Source organism: Canis lupus, chromosome 13 (genome assembly GCF_011100685.1).
Source record: "Canis lupus familiaris isolate Mischka breed German Shepherd chromosome 13, alternate assembly UU_Cfam_GSD_1.0, whole genome shotgun sequence".
NCBI lineage: Eukaryota > Metazoa > Chordata > Mammalia > Carnivora > Canidae > Canis > Canis lupus.
Window position 1 is genome coordinate 41,498,166 of NC_049234.1, and position 22,314 is coordinate 41,520,479.

Consider the following 22,314-nt stretch of genomic DNA (forward strand, 5'->3'; position numbering starts at 1 on the left):
GCAGGGAGCCCGAGCAGGATCTCTATCATTCTTAAGATATTTTTACCTTCTCTCTCAGACTCTTCTTGAGTGCAATTTCGTGATATTAATGTATTTCTTTCCATAGAGATGGTGAGGCAAAAACTACGTGACCTACAGTAAGAAAGCTCATTTTCCTATATGGAACGAGGAAGAAATCTCTTGCCACTCAGGCTAACATTTCAGCTTGCTTTTGACATTTTTTTTTTGTCTCTTAATTTGTAAGAGGTAACTCCCCAATTGTTCTTGGAGAAGCTTTCAATCTGGTTGTCAGCTGAAATAAAACTTCAGCGCATCCTCAGATGCATCCTCAGATGAAGTCTTTTTCTCTTGTGGGTTATGGGTTTATTAATCAATCCCAGGGCTATCTGGATCGGACTCCATGTCCATTTCGAATTATGTGAAAAGTCTAACAACTCAACATCACGGTTGAACATGTCATTCTCCAGCTTTTGGAATTTTAAAGGGACTTTGAAGACAACGTGACACTTGAGCATTTTCAAAGAAGAGTCGACAGAAATCAAGGAATTCTAATATATTTTCCTTTTTTTAATAAATACATAAAGCTCTTTACCACTTCCCTCGATTATTTTGATTAACATGATAATAGGATCTTTCAGAGGATCATTATACCAATTTTCACAGCCTGATGTAAGGACTCATTTCACAGAAATAATCATGACTAGCATTAATATGAATGTCAGCGCCATAACACAACAGCATAAGGCATATTTACACCATCTTAACATACAGAACACCGTACACATACACAAAAATATCACAGATCCAGAACAAATAAGATCAACCTCCTAGACAGTTTACATTTATAGGCTTTGCCTGAAACATTTTTTTATTTTTATTTTTTGTAATATTTTCTTCCCAAGCAACAAACAGATCTTCCCTACGTCTTGTGATTTATTTGTTACATTGTGTTCATGCAAAAATAATACTTGTTTTATTGCATTAACATTTAAACAGTTTTGGACTGGGGTCCCAAAACCATCATCTAACATTTTACTTGATGTTGCTTCACCCATATTGTCATTTTAGTCGGAGTGATAGGATGGTTTGTTTTTGGTGAGTCACGAAATGACAAACATATCCAGTTGACCACAGTTCAAAAATCAAGATTTGAAGCTTCTTAATCATGCACATTTTACTTTCATTCTTGCAAAAATGGTTTGAGTCAGATATGCCATTTTGATTAAACACTTATTTTTCTCCTTCAAAATCATATTTCTAAAACAACAACAACAACCAAAAAAAAAAAAAAAAAGGAGAGAAAGAAAATACTGTCCCACATCCACTGTTCACAAAAAGAAAGAGCAGCAAGGAATCACACTGACCACCGTTAGGATATAGTCAGGTGGTGACACTGTAGTAAACATCGAATGTCATCGACATACCGCAGGAACGCGACAATTACTATAACCCATACTTCTGCAGCAGTTCCGATTGCCACTGGCGTTTGCGCTCTGGGAAATAATCTGGAATGTGGATTTTTTTAAAATCCTGAATACACTTTTTCATTTCTTCTTCCACACTAAGCTTCTCACAGACTTTCTTTTTGGATAGATTTGTTTCCCGGGACTTGCTGATGAGCGTCTGAAAGAGTTCACTGTTTCTGCGTTTGTCTGGCGGGGGCATCCACTGCACAGGTGCTTTTTTGGAAGGGCGATCCAATGTCAAGGTGTTGGGTTGGTGAGCTGTGGCTTGCTGGGCACTGGGTGGGTTGTCCTGCGGAGTGCTCGCCTCTGAGTGGCTGTCACAGCTGGAAGTGGAGAGCTCATTACAGGAAGTCCCACTTTCACTTCCTTTATCTGTCACTTTGTCGTGTTTCCTATCTTCATGTTCTTGTTTGGGGGACACTATTTTCTGAGGTGGTCCTAAAAAGAAAAGAAAGGAGAAAAAGAAAACTGAGTAGAACAACTAATAAGTAGTAGGAAGGTCAAACTAAATAAGCTTTATCGTTCTTAAATTTTAAACCAAAAACATTCATCTTCAAAAAAAAAAGTGTTGAATGTTGCAATAGTTTATTTATATTTGGGGATGAAATACAACACCCACCTCGATTAACGCACGTTGAAACACTCAGCATACCGATTAATTATGGGTATGATCAAGTTTAGGAGGTTTTCTTAATGAGCATTTGTTCCCTAATAGATCATCGATAACTTGGGGAGCAGAGAAGATGTACTGCTAACACTCCTTGCTGCCTAACCCAAATCCATTCTGAACATTCCTCTGTCCTCAGCTGATGGGCACAAAGTAAGTCCTCAAGCTCCCTTGTCTTCTGGCTTCCAGTTGGATTCAGCCAATGATGAAGACCGGCAAGACCATGCCCCCAGCCCAGCCCACCCCCAGGATCTCTGTATCTGGCCGCACTCCTGGACCAAGAGGTATAGCCTTGCCTGGCACCTCCGTCTCCCCTCCCACCTCCCTCCCTTTGCTACCTCTCTTTCCATACTCCAGAGGCCCACACCCTCAGGCCTCCAGGCCTTAACCATGTCTACTGTAACTGGCACGAGGGTACTGCCACTAGGTTGTAAACCGTCGGTTTACCTTTTCTCGACCTACTCAGTTGGATGTGCCTTCTCTGTCTTCTGAGATCCTGACTAATGGACCCACCCTGGTGCTACTCATCCTCTCCAGTGTTACTTGTAGGATCAGTGTTTGAATAGCATCAGATTTTAGGGGCAACAATATTGAAAAGGAAATGGGTTTCAAGTCCTAGTGATCTGGAATCAAGTTCTAGCTCTCTGGCAAATAGTCTAGTGGCCTTGAGCAACATGCATGGCTCCTCTAAGCCTCAACTTTCTCATCTGTAAAATGGGGTAATAGCACTTCACCTCATGGGATTGAGATGAAATGAAATACTGTACAAAAGGGTCTAGTATAGTAAATATCAACAACTGAGTGTATCATTGTGATTTTTTTTTTCTGATGTGCAGATGTTCAGGGCCAACTCTGGGAGATTTTAAGTTTGCTGAAGGGTTTGCATGTATGTGTGTTTATGTGGAGCTCAGGGTGGTGGAGGAGGTGCAGCATCTATTTATCTAATCTTTTTTGTGGGTGTGACCTCAAGCTAGCATGATGTCTAGGAGGCTACTCCAAAATAGGATATAAATGAATGCTTTTTTTCCTTTTCTGTCAATCTCCTACATTACTTTAACCAGATATCCCTCCAGAAGAATCTATAGTTTTCATTCCCTATAATGACTAAATGATTAACTGCAAATACTTGGGGAAACCAATTTATATTTAGGGATAATGGAGTAATGAGAAATCTCTTTCAGTTAACAGGCAGGGGAATAGAGCATTTGATAGAGACACCAAGGCCGAAAAGTAACATCAAAATGGAAGACATCACAGAAAAGGGGTACGTGTTAGGTACTATGAAAGCAGATGCTTCATTCTGTTTTTATTCACTGGGAGAAAGATGCTTATCAAGTATATGTGCTAGGGAAGGTACAGAGTTATCTAAAGTCCATGTGTTGTAACCATTATGCCTAATGGCATCACAATTTATTCATGGAAATAAGCTTCCTCCTGTCCTCCCAATAAACACACACACATGCAGAAACTGCCCATTACAGGAGAATGTAACATCCGTGTGTTGGAAATGAATTGCTCCTGTGCAATAACACAGAACATCCAGGAAGACTTCTTGGAAGAAGGCATTGATTGGTTTGGCCAACGGAGTTCTGCTGAGGTCACCGAGTGTCAGGTACCATATTAGGATCTAGAGGAGGCTCATAGTAGGTGCTCTGGTGAAGCTCACAGGCTATTTTTATGATATTTTATACACTATTTAAAATGTACAGTATCTCCCAGTATAGACTTTAAACTCTGAAAAAAAAAAAAAGAAGTGGGAACCTGAATTTATTACCATCTTAGGAACATTTTTAAGAACTTAGAATAGGTATAGATATTAACCAGAAACAACAAACCTACACCTTTATTTTTCACTCCTGCTATTTCATAAGCTATTGTTAGGCAAGGTGGGCTCTCATCAGCACACCAAAAAGGCTCAGATGTTTATACTATGACTTCAAGGAAATTGCTTGACTTAATTTTTTGTCCACACTTTCGAATGCACAGAATACTATGATAATTCTCTGTATAAATCACTGGGAGTAACAAATAGTCTCCTTTTGATTGATGTTAAGAATTTTTAATAATGCATAACATATTATGTATTATTATTCCTATTTGATTAGGCATACTTTAAATAATTACTGATAAGTTAGTGCATTCAAATTGGGGCTAAGATACAATAATAAAATGATTTATGGGTTTTTTACGATGTGAAATTTAAGAAAAATAAATAACTTCAGAGGAAATAATGATTTACTCTAGTTGCTTAGTTTTCTTGAGGATGTCTGCTAATTGTAGGCTTCCAGGGATAATTTAAAACTTTAATTTTACATTATTCCATTCAATGATCCAAAGCCACATGAAATGCCCTGAGCACAAGATGAAAAATAATTTAAATAGCGTTAAGCAAATACGGGCACAGCTTGTGTGTCAGAAACTTCTGTGTGTCTCTTCAGCTAGTAATAGAATAAAATACATACACCTACATGCTCTTCCTAGAAGCATTTTGCCCTGTGAGTTACAGCATGAATCAGATTGAGTTTAAGAAAAGAAAACAAAATGTGATTTGGTGGTCTTACCAGCTGGGCTTTTTTCCATCACGTAAATAAGCTCACCAGTAATTATTAGAATAAGCAATGAATCAATGAATAAGCAAATCTGTTACTTATTCAAGAGTTAACTTTTAAAAGGAATTAATTATTTTAAAATACCCAATACATATGTACACCTAGAAACTTTCCAAAAAGTATTTGGACAATTAAATCTTTTCATTTGGCTATTTGTCATTAGATAGACGAGGACTTTCATCTAGGAGTTGATCATATTTCAAGGGAATGACAGCCTAGCCTAGGAGACTTGAAGACCAGCTAACTAGGTCATGCCTCTCCCCAGGTTATTACTTTTTTAAGGAACAGTCAGTATACAACATGCACACACACACACACTATGCTCATTTATTATGCTCACATCTTTATTCAATATGGGAATGGCCTTGGAAGATCTGGGTTTGAGCTTGGCTAAGCCACTTTAACAAAGCACTTTGTGCTCATCATGTGACCTCTCTAAAATTTGGTCTTTTTTTGGTGGGGTTGGCCAACATTTATGTTACCAAGTTCAGTAACACTAACTTATGCAATGACTAGGAAGAAATTTTCCAGGCAGTAAAATTCTAATCAGATATTAAATATAAAACATTAAAGAGGGACCATTATTAAAAATTACTTCTTAGAGTGTGGAAACAAATTCAATTGCCATCAAAGTACTTCAAAGAATTACAGGGCTCAAGGATAACTTTCTCGAAGCTTCCTGATAGGAAATGTAGGTTAGAAGGCATTATCAGTTTACGTTTGTTTCATTAAACCTGTTCCTGTCATGGAAGCACAAGCAATGAGAGTGACATTTAAGGCGACACAGTGCAGCCTGGCCGGGCTTGCATCCTCTCGCTCAACAACTTACTAGGGGTCTTTTCCTTGGGAGAGTTTCTTTGTGCCTCTCTTTCTACAGAATCCCGGTAAGGATTAAATGAGCTAATGCATCTAGAACACTTAGGAGTGTGTAAATGCTCACAATGTTAGCTATTATTACTCAGCATAAATATCCAGTGCTATTTGGTCATATGTGGCCGATTTATTTATCTGAAGATTGAGAGAACTCTTGGAAGAACCCAAATACTTCCACTCTGGCTCTACTCAAGGTACCTACGGGACACGTGAGTTCCAGGTGTCTCTTGGCTTCTTTAGGCCTTAGGTTTTTAGTAAAAATCAAATAAGAATAGTAATACGTAGTCACAGAGGTGTAATGAGAAGGGAGAGACTATATGTTGAAGCAATTTGCCATGAAGTTCTCTACAATAGATTTGAGAGGCTACGAAGTGTTAAGTTTTCATGCCCTAGAAGGAACTTATTTGAGGAAATAAAACACAAAAGCTCTCTTCCAAGCTATTAAAATGTGTGAACTAAAGGCAATAGTAAAAACATGACACTAAACAAAATGAAACAAATTGAAAGTATCATGATGGGCCAAACTGTAAAATCGGTCAAAACAGGGCTTTCAATTAATTCCATTGAGTTGTATTACACTGATACAAAAAGGAGGAAATTAGAGCTTTACTATTTCATTTGAGTGGCTATTGCAGTACAGACATCAAATGTTAGTATTTTCATCTTTAAAGAAGAAAGGTGACTTCTGGGTCGGTCTGGGTGTAAGGATGTTGAATAAGAGTAATTCCATATTTTTTCTTGGGATACACAGGCATTTCCAAATGCAGTCTACGTGTACAGCTGTATACTTGAAAAAAAAAACTTTTATTTTAATCTCTTTACCTGCCTAGTGATGATAAAAGAGACTGAATATGTAAAATATATCTGCAACAGGCACAATTCCCAGAAGGGAAATTACCCTTTAATAGCACTAAATTCAATGGTGTGTGAATGGTTATGTGCTACTTGAACAGAATGAACCAATCCATCTTAAATATTAGCACCACATGTCTCCAGGTATTAAGCTGTTGAGTCAAAAGGGAAAAAAAAAAACTCTATTTGATTTTCTAAACATTTGTTGAGCACCTACTGTGTACCAGGCATAGTGTTAGTTACGAGAGGACACACATGCATACACACAAGGAGGTCAGGCTTAGGGTGACAGTAACACACCTGTAAGTAAAGTTCGAATTGGATAAGAAGGAAGGAGCAGGAGTAAATTGTGGTTGGAGCGAACTCTGATGGCATAATAAGGAATGGGCATAATTTTTAAATCATTAGTTAAATTCTCACCCAAAATTGAAACTTAAGTCATCATAAAGGAGATGAGTTCATTTTAGAATAAAAAGATATTTGAATAAAGATGAATTTTTATATGAGAAAAATTGAATTCACTTTTTTATGTTTCCTATAGTCTCTACCATCATTAGTTACTTGTTTCTATGAATGAAGGACAATAAAAAAGAAAATAAAAGAACTGTAATTTGGAAAGATAAACATGCTGTGGTCTCTAGTCCATTTTTTGGATCCATCTTGTATCTGTTAACTTTTGATTGCACTTATTTATTTACAGTGTGTCTGTCTTCCAGGCCTAAACTGTAAATGCATTGAAGGTGGAGAATACTTTTATAGCCCTACCATGAAGGCTTAATCAGAGTAACTGCTTGACCAAATTAAAAAATGATCTTTACTCCTCTGAATTTCTGTAGTATCTACTACTTACTCTATCAATCATTCCTGAATGAACATTCACGACCTCCTATGTCACTAAATATTCACCAAGATGACCACAGAGAGGTAAGAAAGCTCTCATCATCCCCATACAAATAAGTGTCCCAGAGTCACCATCTGGTGTCCTATCTTCCTCAGAATGGTTATGGTTTTCATGAGGTCAGGGACTGTGTCTTAGGTTTCCTTGTGTCACTCAGCTCAGGAGCTGATTTGTGTTGTCACTGAACCAAATGTACTAATAAAGTGAATAAGCAAATGTAATGCAGCATTAGGAAAAACCGTCAGAGAAAATATATGTTTAGTTGAAAAGTTCAAAAGTAATCTTATGGCCTTCTTTCCATTTTATACATCTGTGTCTTCCTAGTAGTTATTTCTCCAAGGTCACCTTTGGCCACCCAATGGAATCATTTTTTATTTCCAATTACTTCCAGGTCTTGTTAATGCTACCTTACTGGGGCTCTTAAATCAATCCCTTCCTTTCTGTTCCCATTTCCACCACTTATAACAGGTTTCTCATTACCTCTTACTGTGACTCTTAACCAGTTCTGTGACTGCACTTTGGTCCCACTTCAAGCTATTTTTGCAATGTTGCTAAATAAATATTCCTGCAGTCTAAATCCATCGAGTATCTCACTTGTACAAAAACCTTCCAAACAGGAAGAATGAAATGGAATGTGAATATCACATTTTGGCATTAAGGGTTGTCCTCAGCGTGACCCCAATGATGATGTCAGGCCATTCTGTAGTGGTTCCCATATAACAGCCCAAGTATACTTGCTGTTTCCGGTAAATGCCTTACTTAATCTCTGCCTATTTTCCTCCCCATGGACTGTATTCCTTCCTCGCTCCATACCCTCCAAAGCCTATGTCAAAGGGTGTTTTCAGCATAAAGCCTTCCATAGAACCTCCCTGCTCTCTTAATGACCCATCACAGTTTGTTTGAATCCATTTCAAAGTATGGAGCCTATTTTATCTTAAATAATAGTCATTTCTATACTAGTTTTAACTTTCATCCCTTTGTTCTGTACGCACAAGCACACGTCGACCTACTGGTCAGTCACTAGGGTACAGAGATTGTTTTTCTTTTGTATCTTTGCTATTCCCTGAAGCACCACCCCCATGACCGGGGCTCATACCGATTCAGCAACTCTTTGTTGAACTGAATTAAATGAAATTAGTATGACCTACCAAAAAATGTCTAAGCCCATCGGGAATTATTTTATTCCCACAGAATTTCTTTTTGTTTTGTTTTAACTAAAAAAAAAAGATAAAGCCGAGTTTAATTAAGCTTACAAGCTGTAACAAGAACAAGCAAAAAACATAGGAGAAGATAAGCCTTGCCAGTGAGGATAAGAAGGGGCTTACAGTCTCTCTAGTTACTCTAAATATTCCTTTGGGAAGGTCCCTATATTATTCCTTTCGAGTTATTCTTTTAAAGAGAAGTAAAAGGTATTTGCGAACCATAAATAACAAGGAAAACCTATTTTCTTCGCTCTGTGGAAGAACTCTAGGTCACATCCGTGATGGTACTGGATTGCTGCACCTAAATATTTCTAGTAGAAAAGGTATCACGTGGTCCTTGTCCCTTCAGAAGCTTGATCACATGCAAAATAGTCACAGACACCCTGTAGCAGGTCTACATTTGAAACCGACCTCCACATTTCACTCATGGGAGCTAGGTTTCTGGGGCACATTCATCATTTCTCTGTTTAAAAAAGAAATGAACCTCCCTCAACCCCCCCCACCCCCGCCAAAAAGAACCTCCATTATTAACATGGTAATTTGTTACAGCAACCACTGGAAACTAATACAAGTTGATTTAGTCGCACGTCTGGCCCTCGGTAGATGTTAAGTCATGGTCCTTATATGAGTGAAAATATCATCCTTAACAACTGGAGGTTGTTGGATCTGAATTACAGGATCCTAGTTCCTCTATTAAAATCTCATCTCTTGCAGTCTCTGCCAGATTGTCATCCTATTTCTCTTCCAACTAACAGCCTCTAAGATTTTAGAAAACAGTTATCATTTCTAGTCTGTTTCCCCTAATTATAAAAATTAACCATTATTTGCAGGAATGAGGTCTATAGTCTCCTAATGTCACATCCCAATTCACTCTACACAGTAACATTCCCACAAAAGATTATTTTCTGTCTCTTTCTAGACACATGCATACTTACACCCCCCTGCCCTCACGCACATACTATACACACACATATTCACAGTGTATATATATACACACATGTGTGTACGTGCGTGTGTCTGTACACACACACATATACATGTAATCATAGGACTGTCTCTCATCCATAATTGATTGCACATGCAAGTCTAGCAACTGATAGTTCTGTGAAGTTCTAGCACCTTGAATTTACTGCCTTCTGGACATTTCCTAAACTTCAAATACCATATGCCAAAAAAAAAAGAGCTCATTATTTTTTCCCCTGTAAATCAGCTCCTCCTGCGATGTTTTACAATTTTTCTTTTTCATAAAAGCACCACAATCTTCATAATCAGCTGGGTTTGCAGTCTTAGTCTTCATTATTTCTATTCCTGTCCCCGATTGATTCCCTGCTCAGGTGACAGCCACCTAATCCCGTTGCGCATACTTTGATGACGTCTCCCTCACCCCTCATTTCAGTCTTCTCCCCAGCTTATGATTCTCATTAACTCATATTGAACCTATCGTAATAACCTTCTCACCTCTTCCTGAATCTACTGAAATTCTAGAGATCTTTTCATCTCTATTAGCTACCACCTACTATCCAAACTAAAATCCCAGCTACAGGGCACTGAAATATAGCTCTCATTATAGTACGTGTTCTCAGAAAATATCCAAGGCTTTCAGCAACAGAGCCAAATCTTCTAGACCTGTAAACAAGACTTACTAAGGTGCAGTCCCAATTTAAACTCCAAAACTCGTTTTCTATTACTTCCACTCTCTTATCCAAGCCAAACTGGAAATATTGATATTATCCTAAATATCACATGGATTCTTGTCTTCAAATTATAGGTTGATTTTTGATAGCATACTTACATAAATGGAGTAAATTCTTTATTGGGTGTGTGTGTGTGTGTATGTCTGAGAATATCTTTGGTGCTCCTGTCCATCATCTTATGTAACAGACCCCACAGCCCAGGCGATGGGATGGATTTATAACCTAGACTAGTCGATCCTAATACCTCACCAACCCAGCCCCATAATCTAAAGCAAGGATGAGGGTTGGGAGACAAGTAATCTGAGTCGATTAATAACAGGGTAATCCCTGGAACACTAAACTATTGATGATGGGACAGAAAAAGCAGGTCTTTACATGTCTGGCCCAAAAGTTCTCAGATGTGACTGCCAATGACCAAGTCCCCCAGCAGCAGGTACAGTAGAAGAAAGTAAGAGCAGAAAAGGAGTTTCAGCAGAGTTTGGGTGTCTGACTCCACAATCCCTCTGGCCAGCTCCACCTGTTAAACGAGTATTTTAGACCAAATAAAATATCTATCTTTTCAGAAAAATCATTTGTATACACCTGTTTAGATATTTTATTAGATGCGTATAACTTTGAAATGTAACTGAAGCCTCTCTTCTGAAGCAAGTTGGGTGACATGTTGACTGTATTGTCATTGGAGAGTTCTAACACCTAATGCTAAATGCATAAAGTTAATTTTTTTTAACTCTGAGAAATGAGCAAAGGGTAGTAGAAAGAGAGGTGGGTGGAGGGTTAGGGTGACTGGATGATGGGCACTGAGGGGGGCACTGGGCGGATGAGCACTGGGTGTTATGCTATATGTTGGCAAATTGACCTCTAATTAAAAAAACTTTTTTAATAAAATAAAATAAAAATAAAAAAATAAAGTTAAATTTTTAATGCACATTTCAAGTTATTGATCAGAAAATCTGGGGAAATTTATATTAAGCAGAAAAAATATAATCGGTGTATTTATGAGCAAATCACTGTAACAGTAATATATACAATTTAAGAAATCTCAGGGATTTACTTTTACTCTACTTAGCAGGTCCACAGGCCCCCATCCTTACCTTAGAACCTGTGACCAGAGTGGATAAAATGCTATTATTGCTCTACACTGAGTTTCTCATCCATTCCTGTGACCTGGGACAAAAGATCTGTTTTAAGAAGTAAATAAAGGTGCAAGGAAAACAGACACACACACACACACACACACAAAGCCAACAATACACACACTGTAGTATGGAAGTATGGTCAAATGCAGACACCAAGATGTGTCGTAGCAAGTGTTTCATACCATCCCATGGCAACATGTGTGTGTCATCTCTTCCTGTGTAGCCATTAGTTAAGGACACAATGGGCTTAGAAACAAACTTAGTTATGCAACCAGGATCGTTTCTCTCCGTTCATAGCTACTCAAGTGAGTACAGGAGCAGAGTGACATTAAACATCTACTGAACACCGACTAGGGGCCAGGCACCACGCTAAAGGCAAATACCTACCATCTCGGTTACATCTCACAATAACTATAAAGTCAGGGCCTATCGCGCCTTGTTTACTCATGAGGAAACCAAGGCTTAGAGAGGTTACGTGATTTGACGGGTCCCATTTGGAAACGGCAGAGGCGGGATTCAGAGGTTCATCTGCCAGGCTTCAGAGCTTACACCGAGTTAAGCTCTGAGAAACACCACTTCAAGAATCTAAAAATGGTGTTTAGTCCCAACTAAAACTAGAACCACTTATATGAGCTTCAAGTCCTCCTCATCTGATGGGATTGAACTGTGACACACAGCTGTACAAAAATTGGGGATCGAAGTGCCTGACTGGACCAAGTGTCAGAATTTCTTTCGATCATTTACAATACTATAATATTATGTCTAGTTATTTTAACAGGAAATAAGTTAAAAAGGCTAAATGTATGAAAATGCAGACTGTGCCTTCTAACTCAGTTCCTTGTGACCATTATTGGGACCAGCACACCTTAACCATAAAACTCTATCAAACTTAAGATTTTTCCACCTTAAAGCAAATGTTTATGTTGCCATATGCTCTGAAAAGCATATTTTTTGTGGATTTAGACCACTTAAAAATTTTTACATTAATTTGATAAACACGGGTCAAGAAGCAAATATGGTTTAAAGAAACTATGTTTTTATGATGTGAATTCCACTGTAACATTTACAGGGTGGAAATAATCAGGAAAACAGATAAATAGATGTAGAATTATAGCAGAGAAAAACCAGAGGGGATGAGGGAATTATCTGAAGACTCGTGGCTGTCAGATATCATAATTTCCAAAATATCAGAACTATATTTGTACGATAAGGCACCCTTACAACTGAAGCTTTCAGTGATGTGCACCTCTTGAAAGGTTTTTCACATAAGGCCAGAAATTTCTGCTAAGAGCTTTCAGAGCCTAATTAAATAATGAGTGGATTCTGTTAGGACTGAGACACCTTGAACTTCTCATGTCACTTTACAGTGCACTTAGTCTAAACCTAATATTTCAACAGCAGCGGTAACATCAATCTCCCTTTCTGACATTAAAGCCTTACAGATTAAAAGTAAAAGATTGTGAATGATGCTAATGGAAACCATTACCAGAGAAAAAAGATGTACTGGCGATACCTTCAGTGTGGAACAGTCAAAATGGCTATGGAAAGGAAGAAGTTTGCACTGGGAATACTTTTGGAGAACCATGTTTAATTACAAGATGCATTAATAGTCATGCATTAAAAGCTTGAAGGTAGAAATTTTTTAATATATGAAGCATTACTACAGTGTATGCACCCAGTAGGATGCATTAAACAACTCTCCATGAAGCTCCGAAAACGTAACATTCATGGAAATGAACATTCTGCTTTGACTTTGTGTAGTTCAGTGAAAAACGATCTGGGGTGGTCACTATTTGCTTACTACATGAAAACTTATTTAAACAAATTATGCAGAGTATGGATGAAAATTCAAATATATGCATTCTTTTCAGGGCAAATTTTTCCATAACAAAGAACTAAGCTAGGACTACTTTTATTCAATTACAAGAAATGTAAATAAAGATCGCTAACCAATTGGGAATTATGAGTTACATTATGATTGATTTTAACACAACAGTGACTATATATCAGCATTAGAGAAGTACAAAAAGAATATGTTTAACCAAAGATTAAAGATTCCCAGCTCCTTTGTTTGAATGGCTGGCTGCTCCATTTGTCTTTAATGTGCTGTGAACGATTTTACAAGTAGAACTGCAAGGTCAAGGTCAAAAAGATTATATGGAAGATTGAGAAGATTCTGAGTGTGTGGATCAAGGAGCAAATGAGAATTATTAATGTTTGTTTTTATTGAATTTCTTCTCCTAATTTGTCCGTTTTTTAAAATTTTATTTAAATCCAGTTTGCCGATATAGAGTATAACTCCCAGGGCTCACTTCTTCACCTGCCTTCCTTAATGTCCGTCACCCAGGGACCCCCTCCCCGCACCCACCTCTCCATCCACAACCCTCTGTTTGTTTCCCAGGGTTAGGAGTCTCTCATGATTTGTCTTCTTTAATTTTTTGCCACTCAGTTTCCCCCCTTCCTTTATGGTCCCTTTCACTATTTCTTATATTCCACATTCGAGTGAAACCATATGATAACTGTCTTTCTCCGATTGACTTTTCACTCAGCATGATACCTTCCAGCTCCATTCATGTCGATGTAAATGGTACATATTCATTCTTTCTGATGGCTGAGTAATATTCCATTGTAATCTATCCTTTTTTGTGTGTAATAGCAGAAATACACATATAACTAGTAAAACTTTATAATAAAAATCCTTATTATGAGTCCAAATTAATCTAAACTTAAGTATTTTATTAAGAGCAAAAAGGTTGTTTTGTGATTCAATTTTTGGTAATACAAATTTTATTAAAAATATTACCCTTTAGCACAGGGCATTCTATAAAACAAAATAATTATAAGGAAAAGTGAATTAAACCCGCCGCACTTTTATTAGTACTATGTATTTGTTGGAAATCATTAGGGAATATGGCCTCATGCTTGATGTCATAGAGACTACAGAACATATTCCACCCTAGTGTAGTATGGTCTAGAAGGACCAGAAAAAGAAATGGAGGAGATTGAATGAAGATAGCAGGCCATTTTTTTAAATTGCTTAATCTCTTACAAACCTTTTTAATATGTTATGGCCAGGAAATGGGGAAGAGAGAGAACAAATGGGCTAAATCCTTGACAGTGCTAGAAAACAAGAAGACCGTCATGAACCGAACAAAAAAATACTGGGTGACAGCAGATGAGATCAGTCTAAAGATGAGTAGAGGGGATCCCTGGGTGGATCAGCAGTTTAGTTAGTGCCTGCCTTCAGCCCAGGGCATGATCCTGGAGTCCCAGGATTGAGTCCTGCGTCAGGCTCCCTGGATGGAGCCTGCTTCTCTCTCTCTCTCTTTATCTCTCTCTCTATGTCTCTCATGAATAAATAAATAAAATCTTTAAAAAAAATAAAGATGAGTAGAGAAAATATTAGCTTGACACACTCACAGGGGGAAAAAAAAAAGAAGAAGAATTTAGTAGAACGCAAGCCCAGAGTAAACTAATTAAAGAAATCTTAGGTCAGTTATCAGAAGACCTGGGCCTTGTTTACATGGCTGGGCTGGTCCATTTCACTAAGTAGAAGGCAGAAGAAGCACTGATCCCAGGACAAAAATCCAATTGTTCTCTAAAGAGAATCAACGACTTCTCTGGGGATAATCCCTTCAATGGATGAAGGAGAAGAGCTTTGAGGCAATTCTGATGTCTAATACAGGTGAGGCGGTGGAAGGAAAGGTGTGTAAAGAGAAAGGTGATATACCCAGTAAAAGATATACCAAAACAAAAGCCTCTCCTTGATTTGACTGCAAGCAAGAGGTGGGTAATGTGTATATGTAGTTGGGATGGGCTCAGTCGATATACCAGTTAAACTTCATTGCATTCTAAAATAAGGTTGTCCAGTCAAGACATACTACCCCCTCTCCCCAGTAAGGCAAAGTCTAGGCACTACAATATTCTATTGGAGAAAGATACTTGAAAATCTGCTGGGCTAAGCCTATGCCATCTACCCATACTATGTAACTTAGACATTCATTCATCAATACAACAGAAAACAAAGCAAAAAATAGGTCTATTACATAAATAAGAGCATTAAAGACAGGGACTTGGATAAAAAACAAAAATATCTTGCCTGGAACAAAAAGATCAGAGAACAGAAGAAAATTTTAAAAATTCTATTCCGAATCCTCCGAAAGAAATAGGATAGCAAGTCTTTTAAGCGTTGACAACTAAGAAAATACATTTTTGGGGGGAAACCAAATATTTTATTATCAAAGTAGAATGTGACAAAATGAACCACAGAAGAACATGGTTAAAAATAAAATTAATAGTCTTGTATAAAATGTCATGGTAATTTCTTAGAATTTGTGGCAAAATGACGCATACATAGAGAATAAGAAGAATCAATCCAGGGAGCCTGGGTGGCTCAGCTGGTCAAGCATCTGACTCTTGATTTTGGCTCAAATCTTGATGTCAGGGCCGTGAAATCAAGCCCCGCGTCAGGCTCTGCCCTAGGCTTGGAGCCTGCTTAAGATTCCCTCTCTCCTTTTCCTTATGCCCCTTCGTGCACACCTCCCACTGTCTGTCTCTCTTTCTCTAAAAAAAAAATCAATCCAGCATGTCCATATCTAAATAATAGGGATTCTTTAAAAAAAAAGATCAGAGTGAAAGCAGTGGCAATAATAACAAAATACATTATAGAAGGTGTCCCTTGTCTATAATAAGCATATTTTTCAGATTGAAAGTGTCACTGAGTTTCAAGCAATGTAAAAAAAAAAAAGTCATACCTTTATAAATGCGTCTCAGTGAACTATGAAGGAATTTATTTTCAAGGTAAACAGAGAATTTTAAAAACTTCCAGAAGAAAATAAAGCATCCTACAGACAAAAGATAAGGAAAAGTTTCAGCTTGAAAATTTCACTGACTACTCTTGTTTTCTAGAAGACTGAGTCAAAACCTTCATTTAGGTTTTAGAAAAAAAATAAGTATTTTTAATTTAGAGACTTATTCTGTTATTTTGGCTTTCAAATGTAGGCGACAGTCAAACATTTGATCATCCAAAGAGCCTCACTGAAAGAATTTGCCAAGGTTATACTCCAGCGAAAACGACTATCAACTTATTCATTTGTTGATTCATACATTTACTATTTGTTGAAACTCAATACATGGAAGACATCTGGCTAAACAATGGGAGAAATATGCAAAATGTACAATGATGTTTAATTTGTCTAATGATGATGATAGACATTTATTTAACAATCACACAAAGTAATGCAGAGTTGTAACTGCAGTAAGAGTGGTGTTAACTGATACCATGAAGGCATATTTTAGGAAGTTCGGTTTTGCAAAATGTAAAGGAAGGGCTTTGCTCAGAAAGGGATTGTGAAGGTAAAGAAATTATAGAAGGCACTGGATGACTGGGGGAGGGAGGAGCCAGACAGGAGCATGAGCAAGGTGCCATTTGCATGGAAGCATGAAAAATCATAAAAAACTGAATAAAGGGGGCACAATTATGCAACATGGCCCAATCTGGACCACAGAGGCTTAGAACATTTGAGTTCTTATAAGGCACCCTGTGAAATTTAGCATTTTTCCGATGAACAAAGGGAATATAGGAGAACAATTTAAGTCAGAGACAAGGCTGGGAACAAAATCAAATGTGTATTTTGTGACTACCACCCTGCCATGGAAAAGAATGGCTTGGGAGGAGACTGACTGTAGGCAGACAGAGCAGCAGCAACTCAAAGCCTTTCCCTATTTTCTAGGTGAGAGATAAAGACAAAGTGCAGTAAGATGTTGGGGGTGGTGATGGTGGTGGTGATGGGGAGAAGTGAAAACAGTATAGAATTCTAGAATGCAAAAACCACTAGATTTTAGTGGCGAACTGCTGGTGGGTAAGAAGAGAAAGTCATGAGGGCGGCAGCTGTACCATGATGGCACTCAGGTGTCTGGCCTTGATAATAAATTAGGTGGTTTTGCCATAATGAGGTGATAGACACCGGTGGAGAACTCCGTGTAGGAGAAAAACCATGAGCTCACTCAGAGTGAAACCAGTGGATATAGACAAGTTAACACATCCATGTGGAGATTCAGATAGGCTTTTGAGCATATACTTCTTTGTATCCCCAAAAATAAGTTCCCGGAGTCCAAGAAAGTAGGCAAAGAGCAAGAAAAATTGTTGAAAAAAGAAATAACTAAGTCATAATACGAATAGGGTTATGTTAAACAACATTCCTGTTCTTGTTTAACAGGAATGTGAAGACTGTGAAGGGGAGGTTGAAAGGAATTAATAATATCCTATGGATACTGGGAAGGCGAATAGATCCTGATTAATTCTCTACATTAATTCTACATGTTTTTTTAAAGGCTTTATTTCTTTATTTGATAGGGAGAGACAGAGATAGTGACAGAGAGCACAAGTAAGGAGGAGGATCAGGCTCCCCGCTGAGCAGGGAGCCAGACGCAGGGTGATCCCAGATCCCGGAGATCCTGACCTGACCTGCTTAACCCAGGTGCCCCTATGCTACATACTGTTGGAAAAAATGTGAAGCATGAGTTAAAATTCTTTAACTACTAAAAGAATAAAAATAAAAAGCAGGCTTGGAAAAATTGAAGTAAAAAATGAAATGGACCAAAATAAGTGATCAATAAAACATATATACTACAAATTATCAAGACAAAAACATCAAGTCAAAAAAGTAGTAAGCTGAAAATAGGAGAAGGATATGTATTAATGGATGACTAATGTGAGGTAAAATCCCTAAATGACAGAGATAAAAATAATGACTTATTTTTCCTATTTGGATGTTTTAAATATTCAATATGTATGGACATTTTAAATTATTCAAAATATGGTTTAATAATTGAGTAGCTTCTAACTAGCTTTTTGGTTAAAAACAGGACACATTTTAATACCAACCATTTCGACTGGTGTGAGATGGTATCTCACTGCGGTTTTGATTTGCATTCCCTGATGATTAGTGATGTTGAGCATCTTCTCCTATGTTTGTTGGCCATCTGTATGTTTTCTTTGGAAAAATGTCTTTCAGGACGTCAGCTCATTTTTTAAGTGGATTATTTTTTTGGTGTTGAGTTATATAAGTTTTTACATAAGTTATGTAAGTTTTTTTGAATACTAACCCCTTATCAAATATATCATTTGCAGATATCTTCTTCCTTTCGTTAGATATGAGATATTACCTCACACCAGTCAGAATGGCTAGTCTCAAAGGACAAGAAATAAAAAGAGTTGACATGGATGTGGAGAAAAAGGAACCTTTGTGCACTGTTGTTGGTAGGAATATAAATTGGTATAGCTGTTGTGATAAAGAGTATGGAAATTCCTCAAAAAGGTAAAAATAGAAATGCCATATGATTCAATAATTCCCCTACTAAGTAGTTAACTCAAAGAAAACGAATACACTAATTTGGAAAGATACATTCACTCCTGTTTACTGCACTGTTACTTACAGTAGTCAAGACATGGAGACAACCCAAGTGTCAAGGAGATGTAGCATTCATACACGATGGAATATTACTCAGCCATAAAGGGATGAGACCTTGCCATTTGCAACAACATGGATGGACCTAGATAGTCTTATATGAGTGAAATAAGTCAGAGAAAGGCAAACACCAGCTGATTTCACTTATATGTAGAGTCTCAAAAATAAATCAACAAGCAAACAAATCCCAAGCAGATTCTTAAATACTAAGGAGAAATTGGTGGCTGCCAGCGGGGTGGGATGCGAGAGAAAGGTGGAAACAGATGAAGGGGATTAAAAGGTACAAACTTCCAATTATAAAATAAGCAAGTTGTGAAGATGAAAAATACAGTATTAGGGATGTATAGTCATTAGTATTGTAAAAATATTATATGGTGACAGATGGTGACTCCGCTTACTGTGGTGAGCACTGAGAATTGTATGGAATTGTCAAATCAATAAATTGTACACCTAAAACTACTAAAACATTGTATGCAACTACTTTTTTTGTCTTATTTATTTATTTAGTAATCTCTATGCCTGATGTGGGGCTCGAATTCATGATCCCAAGATCACTAGTTTCAGGCTCCTCACACGGAGCCAGCCAGACACCCCAATGCAACTATATTTTAATAATTTAAAAAGATCAGGGCAGATTTCATGGGTTTGCAACCTATGGCTTCCCCACTCAGAAAGGCTGCGTGCTTGGTTTAATGCTTTGCTGTTGCAGTGTTAAAACAACAATTGACATTTTGAACTTGTGTTTTATGAGTGAAGTCCAAGAGAACAAGGGAGCATCTAGGAAGCAGGGCAGATGGCCACAAGTGTCCCAGTCCTTTCCCACCTTATTTGCATATAGTATTTGGATGCCTCCTGACTGTAAGATTTCAGACAGACTCAAAGCCAAGTGTAAACATCTTACATTATCATTAGGTAAAGTGGTAGGAATGGGGGGCACTACAGCCCCCGAAGCCACGTACTCTGTTCCAACCAGGACTTGCTTGGATTCAGAAGGAAAGCAAATTGCACTCTTGCAAATAACAAGATTGACTAAGAATCCCATCACATCCTTTCTTATTCATCATTATACTGAACCTAATGACATAGAAATAAAGAGAAAGAGAGGGAAATCCATAATTCTTTTTCCTTTGGTCATTCAGATCTCTGGGGAAATGACAAGATCTATGTGATACAAATGGATCCAAAGAATAGAAAACGAGAGAAAATTTCCTACTCAGTTCTGTGAGGAAACCAGCGTCATAACCCTGATCTTAAATCCAAACAACCAACCAACCAACAACAACAACCCCCCCCCCATACACACATAAAGAAAATAATACTATGGGTCTATCTACTTTTTGAACGTGGATATAAACATCTAAATAAAACATAACACAATTTTAATCCAACAACATAACAAATGGAAAATGAATCATTACCAGGTGATATTTATCTCAAAAATGAAAGCAACTTCATCATCAAAAACATTACGTAGATATGAAGCAACATTGAGTAGAAGCCAATATCCATTCCTGATTTAATTTTCTAATAGTGAACTAGAAATTGGAAGAAAAAGGGATTTCTTAGCTTGATAGGTATAATTTCTATTAAAGTAAAAAATCATCCCCAAATATCTGTCATTATTACTACTGTTCAATTTTTTTCCTTAAGAGTACAGCCAATAAAATAAGTAATAAAAAATAAGTAGAAATATTGTAAAGGGACAAAAGAAGCATCGTTATTTGAGGCAATATGATCTAGAACAACAACAAAAAAAAAAACTCTTTAAGATTAGAGCAGGCTAGGTAAAAGAGCAACATAGAAAAATCAACTGCTTTCCTCTACATCTGCAGTGTTAATTAATATATATAATATTTACAAATATATATATAAATAGGTCATACTTAGTGTAGCAAGACAAAATTCATTTTTCAAAAGATTTAATACATTTATTCATGAGAGACACACACAGAGAGAGGCAGAGACACAGGCAGAGGGAAAAGCAGGCTCCATGCGGGGAGCCTGACATGGGACTCGATCCCGGAACCCCAGGATCACGCCCTGAGCTGGAGGGAGACACTCAACCACTGAGAGCCCTGGGCATCCCTATTTCTGAAGTTTTATTTTATTTATTTATTTATTTTTTTTTCCTGAAGTTTTAAATATGACTTTTGTAAGTAGTGTTTGGTTGGATTTTTATTTTTAATCTTATCTGAAAATCAATGATTTTTATCTGGACGTTTCAGTCCATTTATATTTATGTGAATTACTAATCTCTTACTTTTTAATTTTTATTTTCTTTCACTTTCCTTTTCATCCTCTGTTCCTTTTTCTTTTCTCTTTTTTCTTGACTAAAATTTTTAATTATATTTTTATTCTGGTTTCATATTTTTCCTTCAACTAATATGGGATTTATAAACTCTGTTTTCATTCTTTTTAGTGGGTATGAAAATTTACCATGAACATATGATGTCTTTAGACTTCAAGCTTCAGCCTAATCAACATTTTGGCCATCCTCTTGAACTAAACAAGAAAGCAGAAATTTGAGCTCTACTTATATGCTATTGTTGACCAGTACTGACTTCAGTCTTATTTTTGATTTTTTTGTAATTCCATAATGGAGACCTTATCATTATTATATTTAGTTATATGTTTTTTATAAAAGTTGATTGTTAAGCTCTTGAACTTTTCCGATATAGTGATTCTCTCTTTTCTTGAAATATTTCTTTAATAAATTACTTTCTTGCAAAGAGAATTTGGTTTTTCTCTACTTGCATCCAGGTTGTCAGGAAATTGATACTCTTTCCTTCAGTAGCCCTAGACGAATGCAGACTATAGCTTAGCTCCCCTGTCTTGTGATAATACAGCCTCGCTTTCCCATCTGACTTTGGCTATCTCAGTTCCCTTATTAGTGTCGGCCCCCATAGAGGGCTAGGCTTATAGACACTATCCAAATTCTCTTCTCCATCTTCTCTTTGCTCCTCCTCTTCCTTCTTTTTTTGAGGACCGGAGATTTCCCTGGAAGCCCAAGAGTCCTTAAATTATTATTTATGGTAGCTCATCAATGGTCTACTTGTAGAAAGTTCATTTCTACAAAATGAAACAAAAACCAAATCCTTTAGCCCATCTTACAGATAAGAAAATTAAAAGTAAATTATGCAATTTTTTCTAAAGCAATACAGGTAAAAAGTGGTAAAAGTGGCATTGTAACATGATGTCTAGCTGCTCTAATTCCAAGATTTCTTTCATCTGTTGCAATATTATAATGGACTCTCATGAGTGAAGTCCGTTATGATCAGTACTTTGAACTCAAAGTGTGGCTTAATATGAACTATTCAATTCATCACTGCTTAGTTTATTCTCATTGGTATGGTTCATTTATTTTTAATGCATATCAATTGTCTCCTTAGACTGGAAAATCCCTGAGGTTAGGCAATGGTATTGCTCTTATCCCCTATCCCTTTATCTT

At 37.2% G+C, this 22,314-nt stretch overlaps 1 protein-coding gene across 1 annotated transcript in view; it reads right to left on the reverse strand.

The window, feature by feature from the left end:
- Positions 1-538: 538 nt before the first annotated feature.
- Positions 539-22,314, reverse strand: part of KCTD8 (potassium channel tetramerization domain containing 8) — a 203,702-nt gene continuing 181,926 nt past the window's right edge. Inside the window, exon 2 of the mRNA XM_038555972.1 lies at positions 539-1,904. Coding sequence (XP_038411900.1) covers positions 1,444-1,904 — 461 coding nt within the window. The 3' untranslated portion in view covers positions 539-1,443. The remainder of the gene's footprint in view (positions 1,905-22,314) is intronic.